Raw genomic sequence first — 19,164 nt, 5'->3', positions numbered from 1 at the left:
GTGATAAGGCAATAGGCGCGGTCTTATTACAAGAAGGTCGACCAGTTTCTTTTGAAAGCAAGAAATTAGACCGTGCAAAACAGAATTATTCTGTTTATGAGAGGGAGCTGTATGCAATAGTACATGCAATGAAGAAATGGAGGCACTATTTGTATGGTGCCAAACTTTTGATTTTATCGGATCATAAAAGCATTAAGTGGCTTAATGATCAACCGGATTTACACGGGCGTAAAGCCAGACGGGCCGAACTCCTCCAAGAGTTCGACTATGAGATAAGATATAGAAAAGGAAAGTATAATATAGTAGCTGATGCACTCAGCAGAATGCCCATCATTAATGAATTGAGTTTTACTCAGTTCACTTCCAACTTGCTTGAATCCTTAAAAGGGAAATGCCAGGTTGATCCGGCATATTCCAACATATGGAAAGCAATAAAAAATGGGGATCCAAATGAAAGTGCTTCTACTAAGGAAGGAATATCTGAGGATGTTCAACAAGGAAATGGAGCATCAGGGGTTGCTCAAACTGGATTCAAGTGGAAGAATTTTACCATTGATAATGGTTATTTACTCTACAAGGGTAGGGTATGTGTCCCGAAAGATATAGAAATAAGGCGCCAGATACTCTTTGAGTGTCATGATACCCCTAGCGCGGGACATCCAGGAGTTAATAAGACTTATAGTCTTATTAAAAGGCAGTTCTATTGGCCTGGAATGAATAAGGACGTCCTTGACTATGTGATCAAATGTAATAAATGCCAAGTTAATAAAGCTGAAAGATTAAAAATGGGAGGACTTCTCCATCCACTAGAAATTCCTTCGGGAAAATGGGAGAGTATCTCCTTGGACTTTATTGTTGCTTTACCTAGAACACAGAGGGGGCACGACTCTGTGTGGGTGATTGTGGATAGGTTAACCAAAATGGCTAGGTTCATTCCAACTTCAAATGATGTTAAAACACCAGAATTGGCTAGATTGTTCGTAGAGAACATATACCGATTGTATGGCCTTGCGGCAAATATAGTTTCTGATCGGAATAGAAAGTTTGATAGCCATTTTTGGCGTGCGGTATTTAGGAAATTGGATACTAAACTTAGTATGAGTACGGCGGATCATCCGCAAACAGATGGACAAACTGAAAGGGTTAACCAAATTCTTGAAGATATGCTTAGGGCATATGTAAGTAAAAGGCAAACTAATTGGGAAGAGTATTTACCGATAGCAGAGTTTGCATATAACAGTGCCAAGCACTCTTCCACTGGATATAGTCCATTTATGTTAATGTATGGGTTTTTTCACCGAGATCTTTCATGTCAAATTCAGATTTTAGCATCTTCATTACATGCTGTATGCCCAAGTCATCATCACCAGTGATTATCAAATCATCAACATATATGACCAGCACTACCAAGCCACTGTCAGTCTTTTTTGTAAATAGGTTGTGATCAGGCCTACCAAAAGTAAATCCCAACCTATGCAACTAGTTACTGATCCTAGCATGCCAAGCTCTCGGAGCTTGCTTCAGCCCGTACAGTGTCTTTTTTAGCTTGCATACATAATGCTGAAAATTAGAGTGAACATACCCTTCTGGCTGAACCATATAGACATCCTCTACTAAGTCACCGTTGCCCAGAGCTCCTTTTGCAGTAGGACTGCATAAGGAAAAGGTTCAGGCAGCTAAAGACTTTTTGGAGAATATGAATAGTATGTTAAAATTTGCTCAAGAAAATATTAAAAAAGCTCAAAATCGAGCTAGAGCATATGCAGATCCTCACCGAAGAGACATCTCCTTTGAAGAAGGAGAATTGGTCTATCTTAAGGTGCCTGAACAAACTAAAACTATGAAAAAGGGACAATGTCCAAAGCTTTCACTAAGGTATTGTGGTCCTTTCATAATACTTAAAAAGGTGGGAGAATTGGCTTACAAGCTCCAACTACCTGCTGGTAGTAAAATACATCCAGTTTTTCATGTAAGTAAATTAAGGAAGAAGCTGGGTGATTTGGATAATCTAATCTTAAATGATGATATTGAGGAGCTATTCAATGAACAATCTAATCCACATGAACCAGAAATAATATTAAATGTTCGTAATAGACGAACAAGGAATACTATTTATCAAGAATGTTTGGTTAAGTGGAAAGATTGTTCAAAAGAAAGCTCAACATGGGAGCGAGTAAGTACTTTAAAGAAAAGGTTTCCCGATTTACAGTTAGACCTTCCAAGTATCGTTTTCAAGGACGAAACCGATTCTTAAGGGGAAGGAAATGTGACATTAATGTGACATTAAAAGTGACATTTAATGTGACATTAGGGTAAATCTAGGGGAACGTGCACGAGAATGACCGTCCGGGCTCTTGGGCACCCGAACGGGGTTAAGGGGAGCCTAGAGAGTAAGAGAGTCCAAGAATAGTAGGACTCACCAAAAGTGGACGGCTGGCAGAGGAAACGGGGAGAGAGGAGCCAGCACTTATCTAGGCGAGGTTGGGAGGAGAAACGGACTCGTGCTCAAAGAGGAGAACTATTCTTCTTCAGGCTTTATCGTTTTCTGTCTTTTCCTAAGTCATCTTTCAGCTTTGGTAAGCAGAAGTCATCTATTATTGGGTTCATGGATGCAGACTACGTTGGCCATCCTGACTATAGGAAGTCTACTTCAGGGTATGTGTTCACGTTCATAGGTGGAGCAATCTCTTGGATATCTAGGTTGCAAAAGTGTGTTGCATTGTCTTCTATAGAGGTAGAATATGTGGCTGCCATTGAGGCATGCAACGAGGCTTTATGGCTCTCACATCTTGTGAGAGAGCTTGGTATTATAGAGATTGCTATCCTCCACTATGACAATCAAAATGCTATCATGCTAGCACGGAATCGTGTCTTTCACGCAAAGACAAAGCACATATAGATCAAGTATCACTTTATCAGGGATGTACTTGGTAGCAAGAGCATTGAACTTGTCAAGGTACATATAGATGATAACCCTGCAAACCTCACGAAGGGTCTTCTAGTAGAGTGGTTTGCTCATTGCTGCCAAATGATGGGGGTTGGGTAGTATATGTGTATTTCAGCTTTGTACATACATAGACTTAGCTGATTCTTTTCTCTTCCTTTAGACACGTTGCCTTTAGGTGGGAGGTTGCTAGGAATAAAGGCTTACTGTGCCTTTTACAGTATTCAAGTGTGAACGCACCCTTACACTTGTACTATATACACTATCTAAACCTAAAAAGTGGTATATTCATTAGTGTACCATATACTCTTCGTGTCACGCTTACACTCCTATGACTTACTCCTTTCTCTTGCTTCCTGCACTAAATCAGACACTATCAATCCCAACTCACTCAATCTTGATCCAGCAGCTCCATCATTATCCAACAAAGAGAGCATTGGATGAGTGACTAAGGCAAATAGCAATGGATTGAGAGGGCAGCCTTGCCAAAGAGAACGAGACAAGGTAATTTCATCAGTGATCCCCCCATTAAGTACAATACATGCCATAGCACCCTGACTAATGGTATCAACAAGAGAAGTCATGCGTGGACCAAAGCCCATGGTAGACATGAGCTGCCGCAAGAAAGGCTAGCTAACATGATCAAATGCCTTTTCAAGATCAAGCTGAAACATAACAACCGGCCTGGTCAAAGGCTTTGGCATAATCAATCCCCAGTTAAACATTCAAAATGTGCATAATATGCCGTTCCTTAATGAAACCATATTGACGTGGATGAACCAAGTGCAGGAATACTTTTTGCAATCTATTGGCAATGATTTTAGAAAAGATTTTATACAAAGAACCCATAACAGAAATGGGTCTTTGTTGTTTCAAGAAAGTCGGAGACGGAACCTTGGGCACATACGCACACACACACACACACACACTCTCTCTCTCTCTCTCTCTCTCTCTCTCTCTCTCTCTCAAACGTTTTTCTCACTTATATAGGCAATTTTTACCAAATGGCAATCTTTCCAATATTATCCAGCTTTATTGAATTATTTTTTAGAATATTAATTTACTAATGATTTATTGTAATCAAATTAGCCAACAATTAAATTGGCTAAGCCAATTTATCACCCAAGTAATCTTGAACACTCATTAGCCCAGAATTGGTATTAATTAATTAATAAATGTCGATTCCCTGGTGTTAGAAGTGACACTAATGGCTGATTAAATGTTCTAGGCCAAGTTTTGACATCGGGTGCCACCCAATACCTATTAGGCATAGCTTATCACAACTTTTACCAATGTTGCCCACTTATCACTGGGGTTACTAAGGTCTCACTGTCACTTAACTGCCTTGCATTTCACATGTGTACCTTACATGTGCATAACTTAGTAATATCAAAGCTAAGCATTAAAAATACATGTCCTCGTGACATGTCTGTCCCCTTAAAATGCTTGCAATCATCCTTGATTTTGCCGCCATGTGACAAAAGCAAACTAATATTGAATAGGAAAAGCATAGGCATCATAGTCAAAGAATGTCAACCGCTGCTTGTTCCACTCTACTATTGCCCAACTCATGCTGAAATTTCCAGCCCTCATAACTAAGTCATAATTGACCAAAAAGAAACTCTTAACTGTTGTGAAAACCACTATGATGCATCCATTAACTTTATCTCAGAAGTATTCTAACGAAACAATCATAGTAAAGCATAAACTAAGCATAAACCATGGTTGTACTATTAAGGCCATTACTTCACATGTGCATAAAAGCCAGTTGAATACTACTGAAAACTAATGATGATATGTTGAAAAGCAGCAATTGATAATTGTCCTATGATCATCATAATCTGATGATCATACTCTAATGATCATACATTGATGCAAATGTACAATTTCAAAGTTGCAATGAAAACCACACCCATCTACATACTAACTATAGTGATTAGTACACTAAATGGTGACCTCTTGGCAAACATATTATTAGCAAACAGTACCTTAAATGCATGTTGAATATACCCAAGATCCACTATATACTAGAGCTATCTATCACTAGAGGGGTGAAATTGCTACCTCCCTGTGGGCATCAGGTAGCAATCCTCTGGACCTTCTAAGCTCTACTAAGCTTGACTAAGCCCAATGGCTCCAACTCAAAGGCTTCTAGGTAAAGTTGCAACTAAGAGTGGTTTGCCAAGTCATCCTCTTCCATCCATTTGTGAATAATTTTGAAATTCCACCAAGTACCTCCTGGAAACTTTACCTCTCATCTGCCTTATTTTCAACTTGTTACCTATTGGGACAAGCCCTTGCCATGTGTTCCTCTACAACAAAGCATTTGTTTGCAGCTATTAGCTTCTTGCATTGCGCAAGTGTTTTCTAAATTGCTGCTTGTTGTTTTTGCCTCTTCTCAACCTTATTTTCAGATCTACCCCTCTTTTCAGCCTTTGAAAACTTCTCAGGCTACTCCTCATAATCATCTTGGAAGCCTGAAGCCTTTCCACACAGCAAAGCATTGGTTGTACTTGTTGTCTCTATTAGTTGTGACATGCTGGTGATGATGGTCTTTATGCAAAAATCTCTAATTCCTTTAGGCAACCCACAACAATACTTCTCCACTTGCTCATAAAGAGAGACAATTCGATAAGAAGTAATATGAAGCAATGCGTCCCAAAGCTTCTTATTGTATTGCTCCAAATTTTTGCATTGTGATTCATCCAACTTATTCCAAGCAATCATAATATTCATTTCAAAAGTGCTCATCAACCAAGTAGAAGCAAGCATTTGCTTAAACTTTATCCATGTTGATGGTGCTCTATCTTGCATTAGAAGTGCAAACCACTGCTGCAATGTATTTCCCTTTTAGAAAGTGGTTGCCTTTCGAATCTTAGAGGATTTGGTGAATTTGCCTTCCAAATAGGATGCATCAAATTGTTGAAAGAAAGTCGAAGCTTTCAGCCTATCTTGTGCACCACTAAGAGCCTCAAACTTCACCCCTTTTCCACCCTCATCATAGTCCTTTGCTACCCCCTTGGAAGTCAAATTATCACAAACTAGCTACTATAAAAAGGGTGCACTTTCTGCCTTTACATCATAACCAACCCCATAATAAGAAGCATTTGCATGAGCAACATTCATTCCTTGAGCCCCATACATACCAAGGGGTGCAAATGCATTATCATGCATGCCACTTTATGCCCCAGGTATCATACCAATACTACCATGCATGGGGTTTTGAATTCCACTTGCCATACTTGAATACATTGGGCTTTGCAAACCATTCATTGGTTGTTGCATACCATAAGGAGTTGTATCATGCATCCCCATATGCAATTCTTGACCCACCATAGCATAAAATGCAAACCAAGGGGCAAATTGGTTTGGAGGCTTGCTGGTAAATTTTGACAGTCAGACCCACTCGGATTAGTAGAGGAGGTCAGAGGATCTCAGTTGTACTTCATCCATTTGCAATGGCTTCTTGCTTCTCCACTAAACTTATCTTTTCCACTCCTTTGTGGAAGGCCTAAAATTTAATCACTTTGGAAATAACTTTTAAGGCCATTATTAGTAAAATTGGAGAGCTTGATAATTTGTTGTGATAAATTATAATATTTTGATTATTCTAGCTTTCAATGTAGTGGCCAAGGCTCCTTTTTCCAAGCTTTAGTGGCCTAGATTCCTTGACTCTTCTAAGAAAGTTGTCAAGAACTTCAATTTCAATCTACATACCAAGCAAAAAAGTTTCCTTTGTTAATAAATGAAAATCTTAAAGTCGCTTATCCATTAAGCGTAATAAAAAATTAGTATTTTTTAAATAAAAGTATTTAAAATATCTTATATACCTTGGGGTTTTCATGTTTTTCAATATAGCTCTCATCATATAGATTTATTGAATTCTTTGGCTTCTCATTTGAAAAAGGCATTAGCTTACCTATAAGTTAAAGAAATATGGAAAGGAACGCTAGTTTTGGGGCCAACAAGGTGTCTAATGTCCAAGATTAAAGTGGTAATATTTGCATTTTCAATTTGTGTGAATTTTACGCTTGTTGTAATTAGTGTTAAATCAGATTATTTACCACCCTATCCGAGAAGGAAGGCTAGTTTCAAGCTTGGTTATGAGAACAAAGCGCAAGAAGATGAGTGCATATTGACTATTGGTTTGAAACTCTATAGTGTTTATATGGAGTATGTCCAGAGCCTTTGCCTAGCATCAATGCCTTTGGGCTTTGCCTAAGCCAAAGGCATTGATACTGAGCAAAGGCCTTAGCATCTTTCTTGCTAGGTGGCCTTTTATCCAAAGAGAGAAACTCCACCTCACGGTTATTCAAAGAATGGCATCTAAGGTATTGTCTCAACTATCAATGACATGATTTGCAATGGGAGACTAAACTCCATGGTGTGAAATACGCGGGATCTAGAGCATGGCAGATGCAGAAGCTATGGAGGTTGAAAGAGGAAAAAGAAACTCATGAAGACATTGACTCTAACTAGGACAAATTGTTACACAAAATTAGGTTCCAAGATTGAGACTTGGACTCATAAACACAATCTTGTGTATTGACAGTGACATGACACTTTACTGGAAAGAAAATAGTACTATCATTGCATTAGAAAAAGAGTGCAAGTACAATGATTTATAGGATTTGAGTGGTGGTACTTTCTCCTACTGTGCATATGGGATTCTGGTCCTGAGTCCTCACTGTTCCTCACAAAGGGACTGAAGTAGGTATGATTGTAAATATCTCAACACCCCTCCTCAATCACAACCAAAAGTACAAAGTGTGTAGAGGCTTTAGTGAAAGCAACACCTGCAAAGTGTGGGCATACCATAAACATGGCAAAACACCAAAGGCTGTCGCAGAAAAGGCTAAGTGTAGGTACCACAAATATGATGAACATCCAAAGGCTGTAGCAGGGACCTCACAAAGTGTACAGAGACTGTAGTACAAGGATAATTAAGGAGTTTACAAGTTTATGTCTGAGGCATTAGGGCTAGGAAATACACAGCTAAAAAAGTCTGTCTTAATAGAAGGACTGATGAGGTTTGTCCTTCTCCTAGTGGTCTTCTTCTTCTTCTTCCTTTTCTCCGTTTTCTTCTTCTTCTTTGACTACAACTAGATAGGCCTTTTGGGACCTCTTTCTGGCGTGGCAAAACTTCTCGGTGTGTCCAGTCCTCTTGCAGAAATCACAAAAGAGCTGATCTTTCTTGCCTTTGTACCTATTGCCAACATATAATGCATGCTCATCTTTAGAGGTACTCGTTTCTTCCTTAGTTTTTAGCTTTTTTTCCTCCTCTAAGAGTGATGCCTGGATATCAACAAGTTCAAGGTTTGGCATATTAAATAGAGTTGTTGATATATTATTATATTCAGGAGGCAAACTCTTTAGTAGAACTACAAACATCTTCTTCCATTTTAATGTTGATTCCTGCAAGTTGGGTTAGAAGTCCTTCCATGTAATTTAGATGTGTGGCAAGTGATGTGCTGGACTTTATTTCAAGCCTGAAAAACTCAATCAGGAGACTATACTTTGATCATTTAGACTGTGCATTGAACAAAGTGTCAAGTCTCTTCCATGTATCCTGTGAAGTCTCACAGTTATCCACATGGTGGATATAGCTATCGTCTAGCTCTAGTTTGATAATGGCCTGAGCTTTATCATCGTTTTTTTGCCAAGTGATAGCAAGATCCGCATCATGAGGCTCTCTTTTCCAATGGTAATGGCCCAAAGGCCCTTCTTCATCAGGATCAGTTTGATGCGGGTGTGCCAGGTATGAAACGCAACTCCTTTGAAACGAGCAGTTGGAGAATCTTTGCCCATGTTCGACTTGAGAGACCAGCAGCAAATCAGCTTTAGACTTATCAAATTTAAGCAGCAGAAGAGTTGGTTGAGATGTGTCAAGAGACACAAGTGTTTAGATCACTAAAAATTAGTGTCAATAGATACTATGTTTCTTCCCTGAGTCTTTCAAACCTGCAAAAATCCTTCCAGTTCTTTCAGATCCAGATCTTCCCCTTCTTGATTTGATGCTGGGATCTTCAGGTCTGAGTGGCAGTGGGTTGTTCCAGTGTGGCACAAGAGAGAAAATGATGAGATTTTTAAGCTTGGTGAAGTTTGGCTATGGCTGTCCTGTCAAAACAGGGACCAGCGACTGGTAAATGAGTTCCCACGAGCTCCACAGGTCGAAGCTGCTCAAACCCTTTGAGATGGAGGACCCTCACTAATGGATCTAACTCCCCCGAAGAGGGTTTGTACTCATTTTGCCCGAGTTGAGAGATCTAAGCCTTCAAAGTGGTCATTGTCAAAACTACACCCAGATTTGGGAAAATGCAAATGCCGGGCATGGTGTGCATTAGTCTCCTTGATTTTTGTGCCAAGAAGTTGCGCCTTGACCTGAGGAACAACTCTCGAGAAGAAAGCTCGAAGAGATATGGCTTGGTTGATGAGATATGGCTGCTCCAACAGAGGTAGGTAGGTGCTGTCCACAGACACAGTTATGGCAGCAACTCTGAAAAGAGGCAATGCTGAAGCTATAGTTGCCCAATCTCAATGATTGAGGTGCCAAGGAGGAGCTCTAGAAGTAGAGAAACACTTCTCCAAAAGGAAGTTCAAAGAGATTTGGCCTGTGGAGAGAGATATAAAAGCTTCAAGCTGACAGGGTGTTGCTGGCTATGGCTGCCATGGAAGTTTCATTGAAGGTAGGAATGCAAATGAAGTTGGAGATAGGGTCCAGTACTCAAACTGAGCTGAGCAGAGATGGAAAGGAGTTGAGAGGAGTGAAAGGAGAGTTGGGCCATGCTCAACTGAGCTCTGATACCATGTGAAATACGCAGGATCTAGAGCATGGCAGATGCAGAAGCTATGGAGGTTGAAAGAGGAAAAAGAAACTCATGAAGACATTTTGCTCATGACAAAGGAGAGGTATTTTGCTCATGACAAAGGAGAGGTATTTTGCAGAAGCATGGCAGATGCAGAAGCTATGGAGCTGTCATGACAAAGGAGAGGTATTTTGCTCTGATACCTCTCCTTTGTCATGAGCAAAATGACCTTTGCACCTGTGCCTTAAAGCCAATTATAGAGGTGAATACGAGAAGGGGATGTGTCATGATCCTACTGGATACCGCATCCAGCAAGTACACCTGTTTTGTGGCTCTTGCAAACTGGAGTTGTTCCTTGTTGCAACTGCATGCAATGTTGAAGAATTTAGGACAATTGTGTTTATATTTATATTTTTCGTGGTTTCCATTGCACATGACAAACACAAGCCTGCAATGTGGAGACACACTTGCACAAGAACTGCAAGGGAGAATGGTGGACAAATGAAACTGCATAGACCCAAGGGATAGAAGAAATCGGAGGTGAGGAGGTGAAAGAAGTGATGCAGCCAGCAATAAGGTGGGCAGCTTTATGCAGCAGTAAAGCTGCCTAGGTGGTGATGGCCACTTTGAGGGATGGTGATAGCCATAGACAAGTGCACAGGTACATGAATAACTACAACAGCAAGAGGCATTGGCACTGGTTGGAGCAGGCAGCAGCAAGGAGAAGCGGGAGGCAGAGACGGCTGCTGCAATCACAGTGGCAGTGACAGCACAGCATAATATGGCAGGTGATGTGCAGGTAGATCAGAACCCCTAGAAAAGTTCTCTTTCCTTTTTTTTGTTTTTTTTTGTGTGTGTGTGTGTGTGTGTGTGTGTGTTTTGTTGTTGGGGGTGGTTGGGTGGTGGGGGTGTGTGGTGTGTGGTGTGCTTGGGTGAGGATTGTATTGTGTGGGGCAAAGTTGAGCAAGATGGTGGCAGTCGACAAGCACAGAAGGTGGCAAGCTGGGGCTTGAGGTCAGCTCGAATGGTCACTTACTCTGCTGAGATACATAGCCTCTCAACCATCTTTGAGTTTTAAGATGTCACTGTGTGATGTTCATGTTTTGGTCAATCATGATGGGCAGGAAGGGAGGGAGACAGACTGGGAGGGAGGTCGTGAGGAGGAAATTAACCTTTTTTGCTTTGCCATTTTGAATTAGGCATGAAGGTGGCCTTGTTCCGGTTTTGAAACAGAGATTGGAAGAGTTAGGCAGTTCATTCAGGATGATGCATTTCAAGATACTATCTCAACTGAAGGGTGGTCAAGTGTATCTTGAACCAAGATGTAAAATCTTTTGAACCACAACAATAGGTTAATTGGAAACCTTTAATATCCCATCACTGCTTACAAGGTTTTTTTTATTTTGCTAGATATAACAATTGTTCTCTTTACTGGAAACTTCATCGGTGTCATCTGTGCCCGTTCTCTACATTACCAGTTCTACTCATGGTTAGTATCCTAACAAATATCAATCTGCATTTAAATCATTTGTTTCATATAAAAGGTCTTCCTAATACTCAAGTCTTGCAGGTATTTTTTCTCATTGCCTTGCCTGCTTTGGAGCACACCCTTTCCAACATATTTCAGGTGAGTATCTCAATATATTCAATCATATGGCTGCAGGGGAAATCTCAGATGCTCGATTACAAATGCCCTTTTTCATGTGCATTGTTTGTTGCCTTTTGTATGTACTATAATATGTTTCCTTGAGGCTTGCATGTATTATCTACACCAATCCTAAGGTTTTTGTATCACTGTTTTCATTCTACTATATCCACCTCCTACTAGCAAACATCATATTGGTTTGTGCTATTTGATGCTTTTTTTTTCAATGACAAAAATTCCTATTAATAAACCCCTCAGAAAAGAATATCCCAACACAAAATACAAGGTAAAAAGGAGCCCTGTAAGGGACTTCTATATAGTGCCAGACCATGTGGGTAAAACAATGGAAACAAGTGCCAAACCACATGGGTGTGACAATGAAAAAAAGTGCCATAATCCCATGTCCTGAGAAAATCCTATCTCCTCTTCCTCATCGGCTTTGAACTACCTTGTTTCCTCAACCATCTCCAGTGAAGGGTATGAACAATCTCTGTCCAAATCTTGGAAAGTCTCTGCAATAGATATGTCCAAGAGATCTATAGCACAGCTACATCGGACTGTCCATATTTACCAAGCAATAATGCTAGCCATGAGCTTCCATATTGTCATGGTAACCCTAGGTCGAAGCATCATGAGGTGTTTGTGCAAATCAACCTCCCCATATCCTCTCCTCAGGGTCCCACTATAGTCTCTGAAGCAGCCACTTCCTGTATGCCCAATGTCTCCAGCCATCTATCATACAAGTCAAAGGGTCTAGGTCTAAGCACGAAGTTCTATCACAATGAGCCACAACCCTAATCCTCTATGGAGAGCATTGTGTGAACTCCAACCAATCCAAATCCTCCCGTCTAAGTCTGCTCCACCTCTACTAAAGTAAATGCACACTCTCTACTCGTGGCTACCACCTCAAGAAGGATCTTTGTTGTGGCAAAGGGCCCAATCCTAGTGTGCAAGGTATCTGTGTCAGTCCTCACTGAAGGGGTACCACTTCCCTTATGCTTTCCATTATGGCTCCAGCCCCCTTAGTGCCTTGAAGTCTCTACTACTGTGCTTGAGCTGGTAGCTCAAGAAAGGCAAACCACTCCCCCACTATGGAAGCTACAGAACCCCCCCAAGATAGGCAGGTCCTCTCTCTAATGATGTGGCCTCTCTTTGTCCTGACTAGCTGGTTGAAGAGACATGGCTGCCTCAACTTATCTTTAACAATGGTTGGGTCAATCTGGTGAAGTCTTGCAAATGTTGATCCCCATGCGTGTAGATGCAGCAAATCTGACCTCAAAACTATTCTCAAACCTTGTAGCTCAGATGTGTTGCATCTCCAATGGATGCTACACTGCCATAGTCCTCCATGAGCAGGATCAGTGATCTCTAATCTCTATGGTAGTGGCTTTTTCCCCTGAAGAAGATCCCTCAAAATGAGCTTCAACATGACCAGTCTATTGTGACTATCTGGGTCCATGAACCCTAAGCCACCCCTAGATCTGGGCTGAATAAAGATGATGCGGTAGACTGGTGTTGGTGCTGTGGCAAGCAATTGGGCAAGGAAATTTACCTGTTCGATTGCCACATGGGCATTGAAGATGAGAGCCAAACATCAGTATTGTTATAACAAGGACTTTACTCATAGGAGGTTTAGGTACCACTTTCCATGTATGATTCCTCTCAATAGTTAAGCTTCACTCGTCCTGCATAACTTGCTGCTAATTGTTACGTGCCAAACTCTCAGTAGTGGAAGTAGGCTCTTTGTCCTCACATGGTCATGTACATCAAGGCATAACTCACACTCATTGAACACAGATGCTGTTTATGCTGGCTCTGCTGTACTTTCCAAGACCTCTGCAAAACATCTTGTATGGGCTTAAGAAACAGGGAACATCCAACTCTTGGATGAGTGTTTACTAGGCCACTCCCCTTGACCACCTGCATTTTGAAATCCATCCCATCACTCCTTTCTTCTGACACACAAGCCCCATGGCTGTGGCTCACAACCACAACTAGCTCCTCTGGTGAAGGTAGAGCAGGTGGTGGTGGTGGTGGGGAGGTGGCCTTTATGGTGGAGGAAGAAAAAGCAGCTATCAAGAAGGGAAAGATGTACCAAAGTGATATGGGGCTCCCATCTCCTCAGTATGGGGCTCTTATCTCCTCAGAAGTGCTACCTAACCCAAAAAACACAGCACCCAAGAGAATCACATACTATGCCTCCTCATAGAGCATGTGTCCTTGGGTCAATCAACTGTTCTAAACAAATGTGTGGCCCTTCAGCTTCACACCCAACATTCCCCTCTTATCATTAAAAGGGGACTATAGGAAGCTCTTACTTGGAACGTCCATGTACTATTGTGGGTGTAAACTACTGTAGAGACCACCTCATGCCAAAGAGAACGGTGCAACTCCTTGCATCCAATATTATCAGAGCTATCTCCACATTACTCTTCTCAATTTGAGGTTTCTCATATTGGTGTATTAGCATTACCCAGTGTTAAGTAAATAATACAAAAGCATGAGAGATGTACTCACAAGTCACCGCCAAGTTTTGCTCATGACAGTGCATTCTACGGGTGGACTCTCCACCACATTCCTCCACATTGCAGAACTCATCAAAGTCTCAACCTTGGACAATTGAACAACCAAAAAGATGCAAACAGGTCTTGACATCAGTCTACGCATCTTTTGTTGGGGTAGTCTTTGTTTAGGTAGGATTTTCCATACTGTCTGAAGTGAGAAAGCAATGTTTTTCTTGAACCAGCAAATGCTTCAAAAGGAGTTATGCCTTTTGAAGCTTCAATAGGAGACCTTCATTAGATAACAAACTGTATTGATAGCTTCAGCTGATGGCACACCTTTCTCTTTGAGCATACATCTGGCTGCCTCTACTAATACTCTGTTCTTTCTCTCATCAACACCCTTTTGCTAAGGTTTTCCATTGCAAGCTAGTTGTCTCTTGATTCCATTTTCCAGCAAGAAAGCATCAAACTTATTAGAAAGACACTCACCATCTCTATCAAATCTGAGAATTCTGATTCTTCCTGTTTCATTCTCAACCATGGTTTTGAATTCCAAAAAAGTAAGGAAGAAGACTTCAAATTTTCGCTGGAGTAAATATACCCAAATATAGCTTGGGTGGGCATCAATGAAGATAGCAAAATAGACTAAACCATTCAATGAAGGGGTTTGAGAAGAACCCCCTACATCAGTATGAAATATATCCAAGACTCCAAAAGCTCTTATGGAGCTTCTATTGAAACTTTGTCTTCCTTGCTTTCCATTTCAACAAGCTTCATATCCACCAAGATGATCATGTAAAGCTGGAATTTTCATTGCTACAGAGTTAGATCTCAATGTCAACCAGCTTTTGAAGTTCAAATGACCATATTTTTGGTGCCATAGCTCTATAGAACTCATCCTTTTCTCTTCTATGTCCATTGCATTCAAGTTGGAAATGTAGGCATCCAATTTGAACAATCTTCCATGCTCAGTTCCTTTTGCAATCACCTTATAGCCTCTCTTCCTATCCTTTGTGAGACATCTATTTCCTCAACATACATCTATTTGAGGGACACTAATTGATCAAGCAATCTAGCTTAGCTGATCCAAGTGTCCTAGAGCCTGACACATATATCGGCTACATATGCACATGAGGATATAGTAGACCATTGCTCGGAGCCAGAGCCAAAGCCACCCAAGCTGTTCTCTACGTGGGAGGAGATTGAGACTATGCTCTTGGAACTAATGAGGGATTTTCTGAGATGGTGTACCCTCACACTACTAGCCAGTTTCTTTTGTTATCAGCATTTAGATTTAGATTTCTTTCGTTGTATTGTTTATCTCTAGACACTTGTATCATTTTACAGATGGTTGTAACTTATGATCTCATAGGTCATTTTGGCCGCTTAGACCTTAATAAATCATTTCATTTCATCTCTCTTTTTCATAAAGGCTAATCTTATTAATTACCAAAACATGGTCTCAAAAGTACATGTCCAAGAGTACAAAGATATTATCATGATCAAAAGTACAAAGGAACTAGGTGGCCTATAGGGGACTAAAGAAACTGCAATCCCCCCTCCTCTCTCTCTCACTCTCTCTCACATCTAGAAATACGATGCAATCTTGCTTTGATATCTCCTATTGAGAAATTTAAAAGATTCATGCAATGTCTAGGGACCTACTTATAGCACGAGTATGCAAACTCCTTGTTTCATGCTTCTATGTTATTATTACTTAATTTCATTATCTATGGCATATGACGTGTTCATGGTACTAAATTCTATGTGCCTTGTCAACCATATTTTCTTGTTGCATCATTTGGGTTATTTTGAAATGTTTATGGTATGAAGTTGTTTTCAAATCTCATTTTTTTAAGAAATTTGGTTGGCAGATTACTACTTTTTGGGGCTATTGAAGCTTGTTGGAATATTTATCCCTCCACTGCCACTTCATCTTTAGTATTGTTGGCATGCCACTTATGGCTCTTATGGGCTCTTTGGAATGCTCCAATTGATTTGCCTAATGTCAATAGCAACAACAAGGTAGACTAACAATGTCAGGGGTTCTATATTTGTTAGAAAGACCAGAGTCACTTCCATAAGCTTATTTGTGCTCTTAAAGTGGATGCCTATGTGTTGAGTTAATGAACTTAAAGTTTATTATTAGGTAATTGCAAATTCGAAGTCCATAAACTTGAAATCTAATAAGTTGATAACATAAACTAGCATGCTTTTGAAGCTATTCCATTTCAAGTAAGGGTTGTTATGTGCTAAATTATCAATTGAATCATCGAATACTTTCAAAAACAACAATTGGATAAATAAATGTTGTTCCCTTCGTTATTATTGGTTTATTCTATGCTTATTGAATAAAATGGTATTCTATGTGTTAGAGAAAGACATTTATGAATGTAGTTTAAAGTCTATAATAGAAGTGATTAAAAACCTTGGAGCATAGGGAGACAAGTGTCAACAAAAATATGAGTAGAAACCCAAGGAGGTGGATATTTTTTAATAATAGACATGTAATAATTCATCAATCACCAAGTACATATTAAGAATTGCAAGAGACCTATAGAGATGCAATAAATATATAACATGTGAAATAGAAGGCAAGTTTGAGTGCAGGCAGTAAGGCCTCTGTTCTAAAAAGTAGTTAATTCAAATATACATTGCTCATTATATGTTGCAAAATTGTAATGCAAATAATTACACAATCAATGTTGCATTCATAAATCCAAAGGCATGCTTGACTATTATGCTATTTAATATAAGATATAACAATTTATTCCACATTATATCTAATACATTTTTTCCAAAAACCAGTGTCAAGTTAAAAGTTTTCTTAGTTTGCAAGCAATTGATTGCTTGAAGATAAAAGATACATTACATATAGACCTTGCAATATATTATCAAACAAAATATCTCATAATTCATAATGAATAATGGCTAGCAGTCCCTTATATAATAAAGTTTTTATTGCTTAAGAATGTTTCATCACATTAGAATGCACTTAAAAAATTCAACTCTTGTAGAAAAGTGCATGTCCACTACAAATAATTAGTTTAAAAAAAATTCATATTGATTTTTTGTGGTATGGATATGCACTTTGATAATGGTTATTAAAGTGTATATGTCCATGATTTGTATTATAATAATATGTAATATCTATTATTTCTCTTTATATACATAACATTATCCCTTTAATCTATAAGATGTAAATACATTTTGTGTGCGTGTGCATGTGTGTGTGCACGCACACAAGTTCACTTAATCAATTGACTATTCTATGGCAAGCCACTTGTTTTTGTTAGCCCATTAACCTAGATTTAAATCTCCCTTTTTCTATATATGTACTAAATGGTCATGTTGAATGTAGGAGTTGAATACACGTGCGTGCGTGCGTGCGTGCGTGTGTGTGTGTGTGTGTGTGTGTGTGTGTGTGTGTAACAATACAAACTCTTTAGACAGTCATCACATCTCCCTCAAATAATCTTGTTAGTCAACATTAGCTCCTCTCTCCATGTATAATCAATGTCCACTAACATGTTCTTTTATATCTTTAAGCCTACGTTTGGTAGTTCATTTACAATGGATAATTCACATTATATTTCCACACCTCCCCTTCATAAAGCTATGTGCATACATACAGGTAGCATGTATTTTCTAATGTTTATTATCATCTCTCCCTTATCTATAAGGGTTACATCTAGGGGTGAGGACTAGACTTAAGTTCTTACCTTAACAAGAAGATGTACCCAAACACATTCTTAGTAATTTTGCCATTGCAAGCTAAATCAAGAGTCGCTAAAGTGCTCATACACTTAGCAGAGCTAAAGGGAAAGCTTCTTATAGGGATAGCTATAGCTAATAAGAAGATCGAAGATGAAGTCAAGGAAATAAAAACCAAAGTATAAGAGAAGGTATACAAAGAAATTGAGATGATTGAGGATATAGATAAGCAAGATGATAGACACTATCTTCTCAATAGTCTAAATTGCAAAAGAAGATCACATTCCATGCATGCTAAGGAGGCATTAAGAAGTAGCTTTGTTGGTGTTGTTTGTAAAGGCATACTAGAGGATAACGTTGGTCCAAGTACTAATATAAACATCAAAGTAGATGGGATATGCATGCATTAGTGTTTCTATCTATCAAAATGGCAAATCATATCTCATATTTTACTCATATGAACCTACCAAGCAAAAATGTGATGCTCTTATGAAGCTCTATCAAGTGCATAATGAGGCGTAGCTTGCTTACTTGCATGAACTATTGGATTTTGAGCATATGAATAAGCGTTGCTCCATGGATACATTTATTATGAAAGTCAATGATCTCAAGGAGCAACTTGTTGCAATTGATAAAATCATGCTAAATAGCACCTTAGTTTTGAATCCAAGAATTTTTGACTTACCTGCCCAACCTAGAGCAAGACAACCACCCCTTTGCCTCCCATCCAATAATATCGTTTGGTTGCCATGCTTATGATAAGATGAGTTACATTGAGATACAAGCAACTCTCTGATATTTTTTTCAGTAATGGATACATTGGACAGATGAGTATATTCATAGTATCATTGGAGACTTCAAAGCACCAATGCAAGGTAGTTGATGATTCAATAACAAAGGAGTGGGACCCCCATTGGTGGTGGAGAAGCATGAGGAGTTTGAGATAGAAATCAACACCACCGACTGGGCCTTTTTGTCAAATTGCATGTTTTATATTTGGGATGGAAACCATCAACTTATAGCATGGATGAATGAGATACACACATGTAAGTGGCCCTAAATCATAGGTCCTTAACATTTTTCAATGTGTTTATTGTCTCTATCACTAGCATATTTAATTTTTTGTAGCAGCCTTTCTAGATAACACGAGGCAATATATGTATGTTGATTGTCACCTTGTGAAAGTGGCAAGGATGGTAAGGGGGAGATTTTGTCATCTATATCTCATACAAACAAGTATGTGGAGGACCATTTTTTCATATGCTTGGAATGCAGTTATGAGCTAAATGTCACTCCTAGATAAATGTGCTTGAGACCCTAATATAGAATGTATACATGTTGACATAAAAGGGGGTTGTTCACACCTCGTATCCAGACCTTGTTTGCGACAAGCAAGAATGTTGGGATAGGCTAATCATGCATCTAAAGTTGACAAGTTAATTGATGATACAAGTCATGGGTGCAAGCATAGAGAAAGCCAACATCCATTCCCGCATGGTACAAGACACCATTGATTGCTCTTGCCCACGTCATGTGGAAGGTAGTTCTTCA

General features: G+C 39.5%; 1 protein-coding gene across 2 annotated transcripts in view; it reads left to right on the top strand.

Annotated features, from left to right (window-relative positions):
- Window positions 1-16,155, top strand: part of ALG3 (asparagine-linked glycosylation 3) — a 155,635-nt gene extending 139,480 nt beyond the window's left edge. The window contains exons 8-11 of one of the 2 annotated variants that reach the window (XM_087688387.1): window positions 10,950-11,074; window positions 11,161-11,239; window positions 11,321-11,377; window positions 15,774-16,155. In XM_087688387.1, coding sequence (XP_087544513.1) covers window positions 10,950-11,074; window positions 11,161-11,239; window positions 11,321-11,377; window positions 15,774-15,933 — 421 coding nt within the window. In that variant the 3' untranslated portion in view covers window positions 15,934-16,155. The remainder of the gene's footprint in view (window positions 1-10,949; window positions 11,075-11,160; window positions 11,240-11,320; window positions 11,378-15,773) is intronic. The other variant, XM_087688386.1, reaches the window with a different exon arrangement.
- Window positions 16,156-19,164: the final 3,009 nt, after the last annotated feature.

This window comes from Lygodium microphyllum, chromosome 11 (assembly GCF_053477565.2).
Source record: "Lygodium microphyllum isolate KBCC chromosome 11, Lygodium_microphyllum_v1.1.10, whole genome shotgun sequence".
NCBI classification, from domain to species: Eukaryota; Viridiplantae; Streptophyta; class Polypodiopsida; order Schizaeales; family Lygodiaceae; genus Lygodium; species Lygodium microphyllum.
Note: the sequence above shows the minus strand (reverse complement) of the source record. Positions and strands in the feature narration are given on the sequence as shown.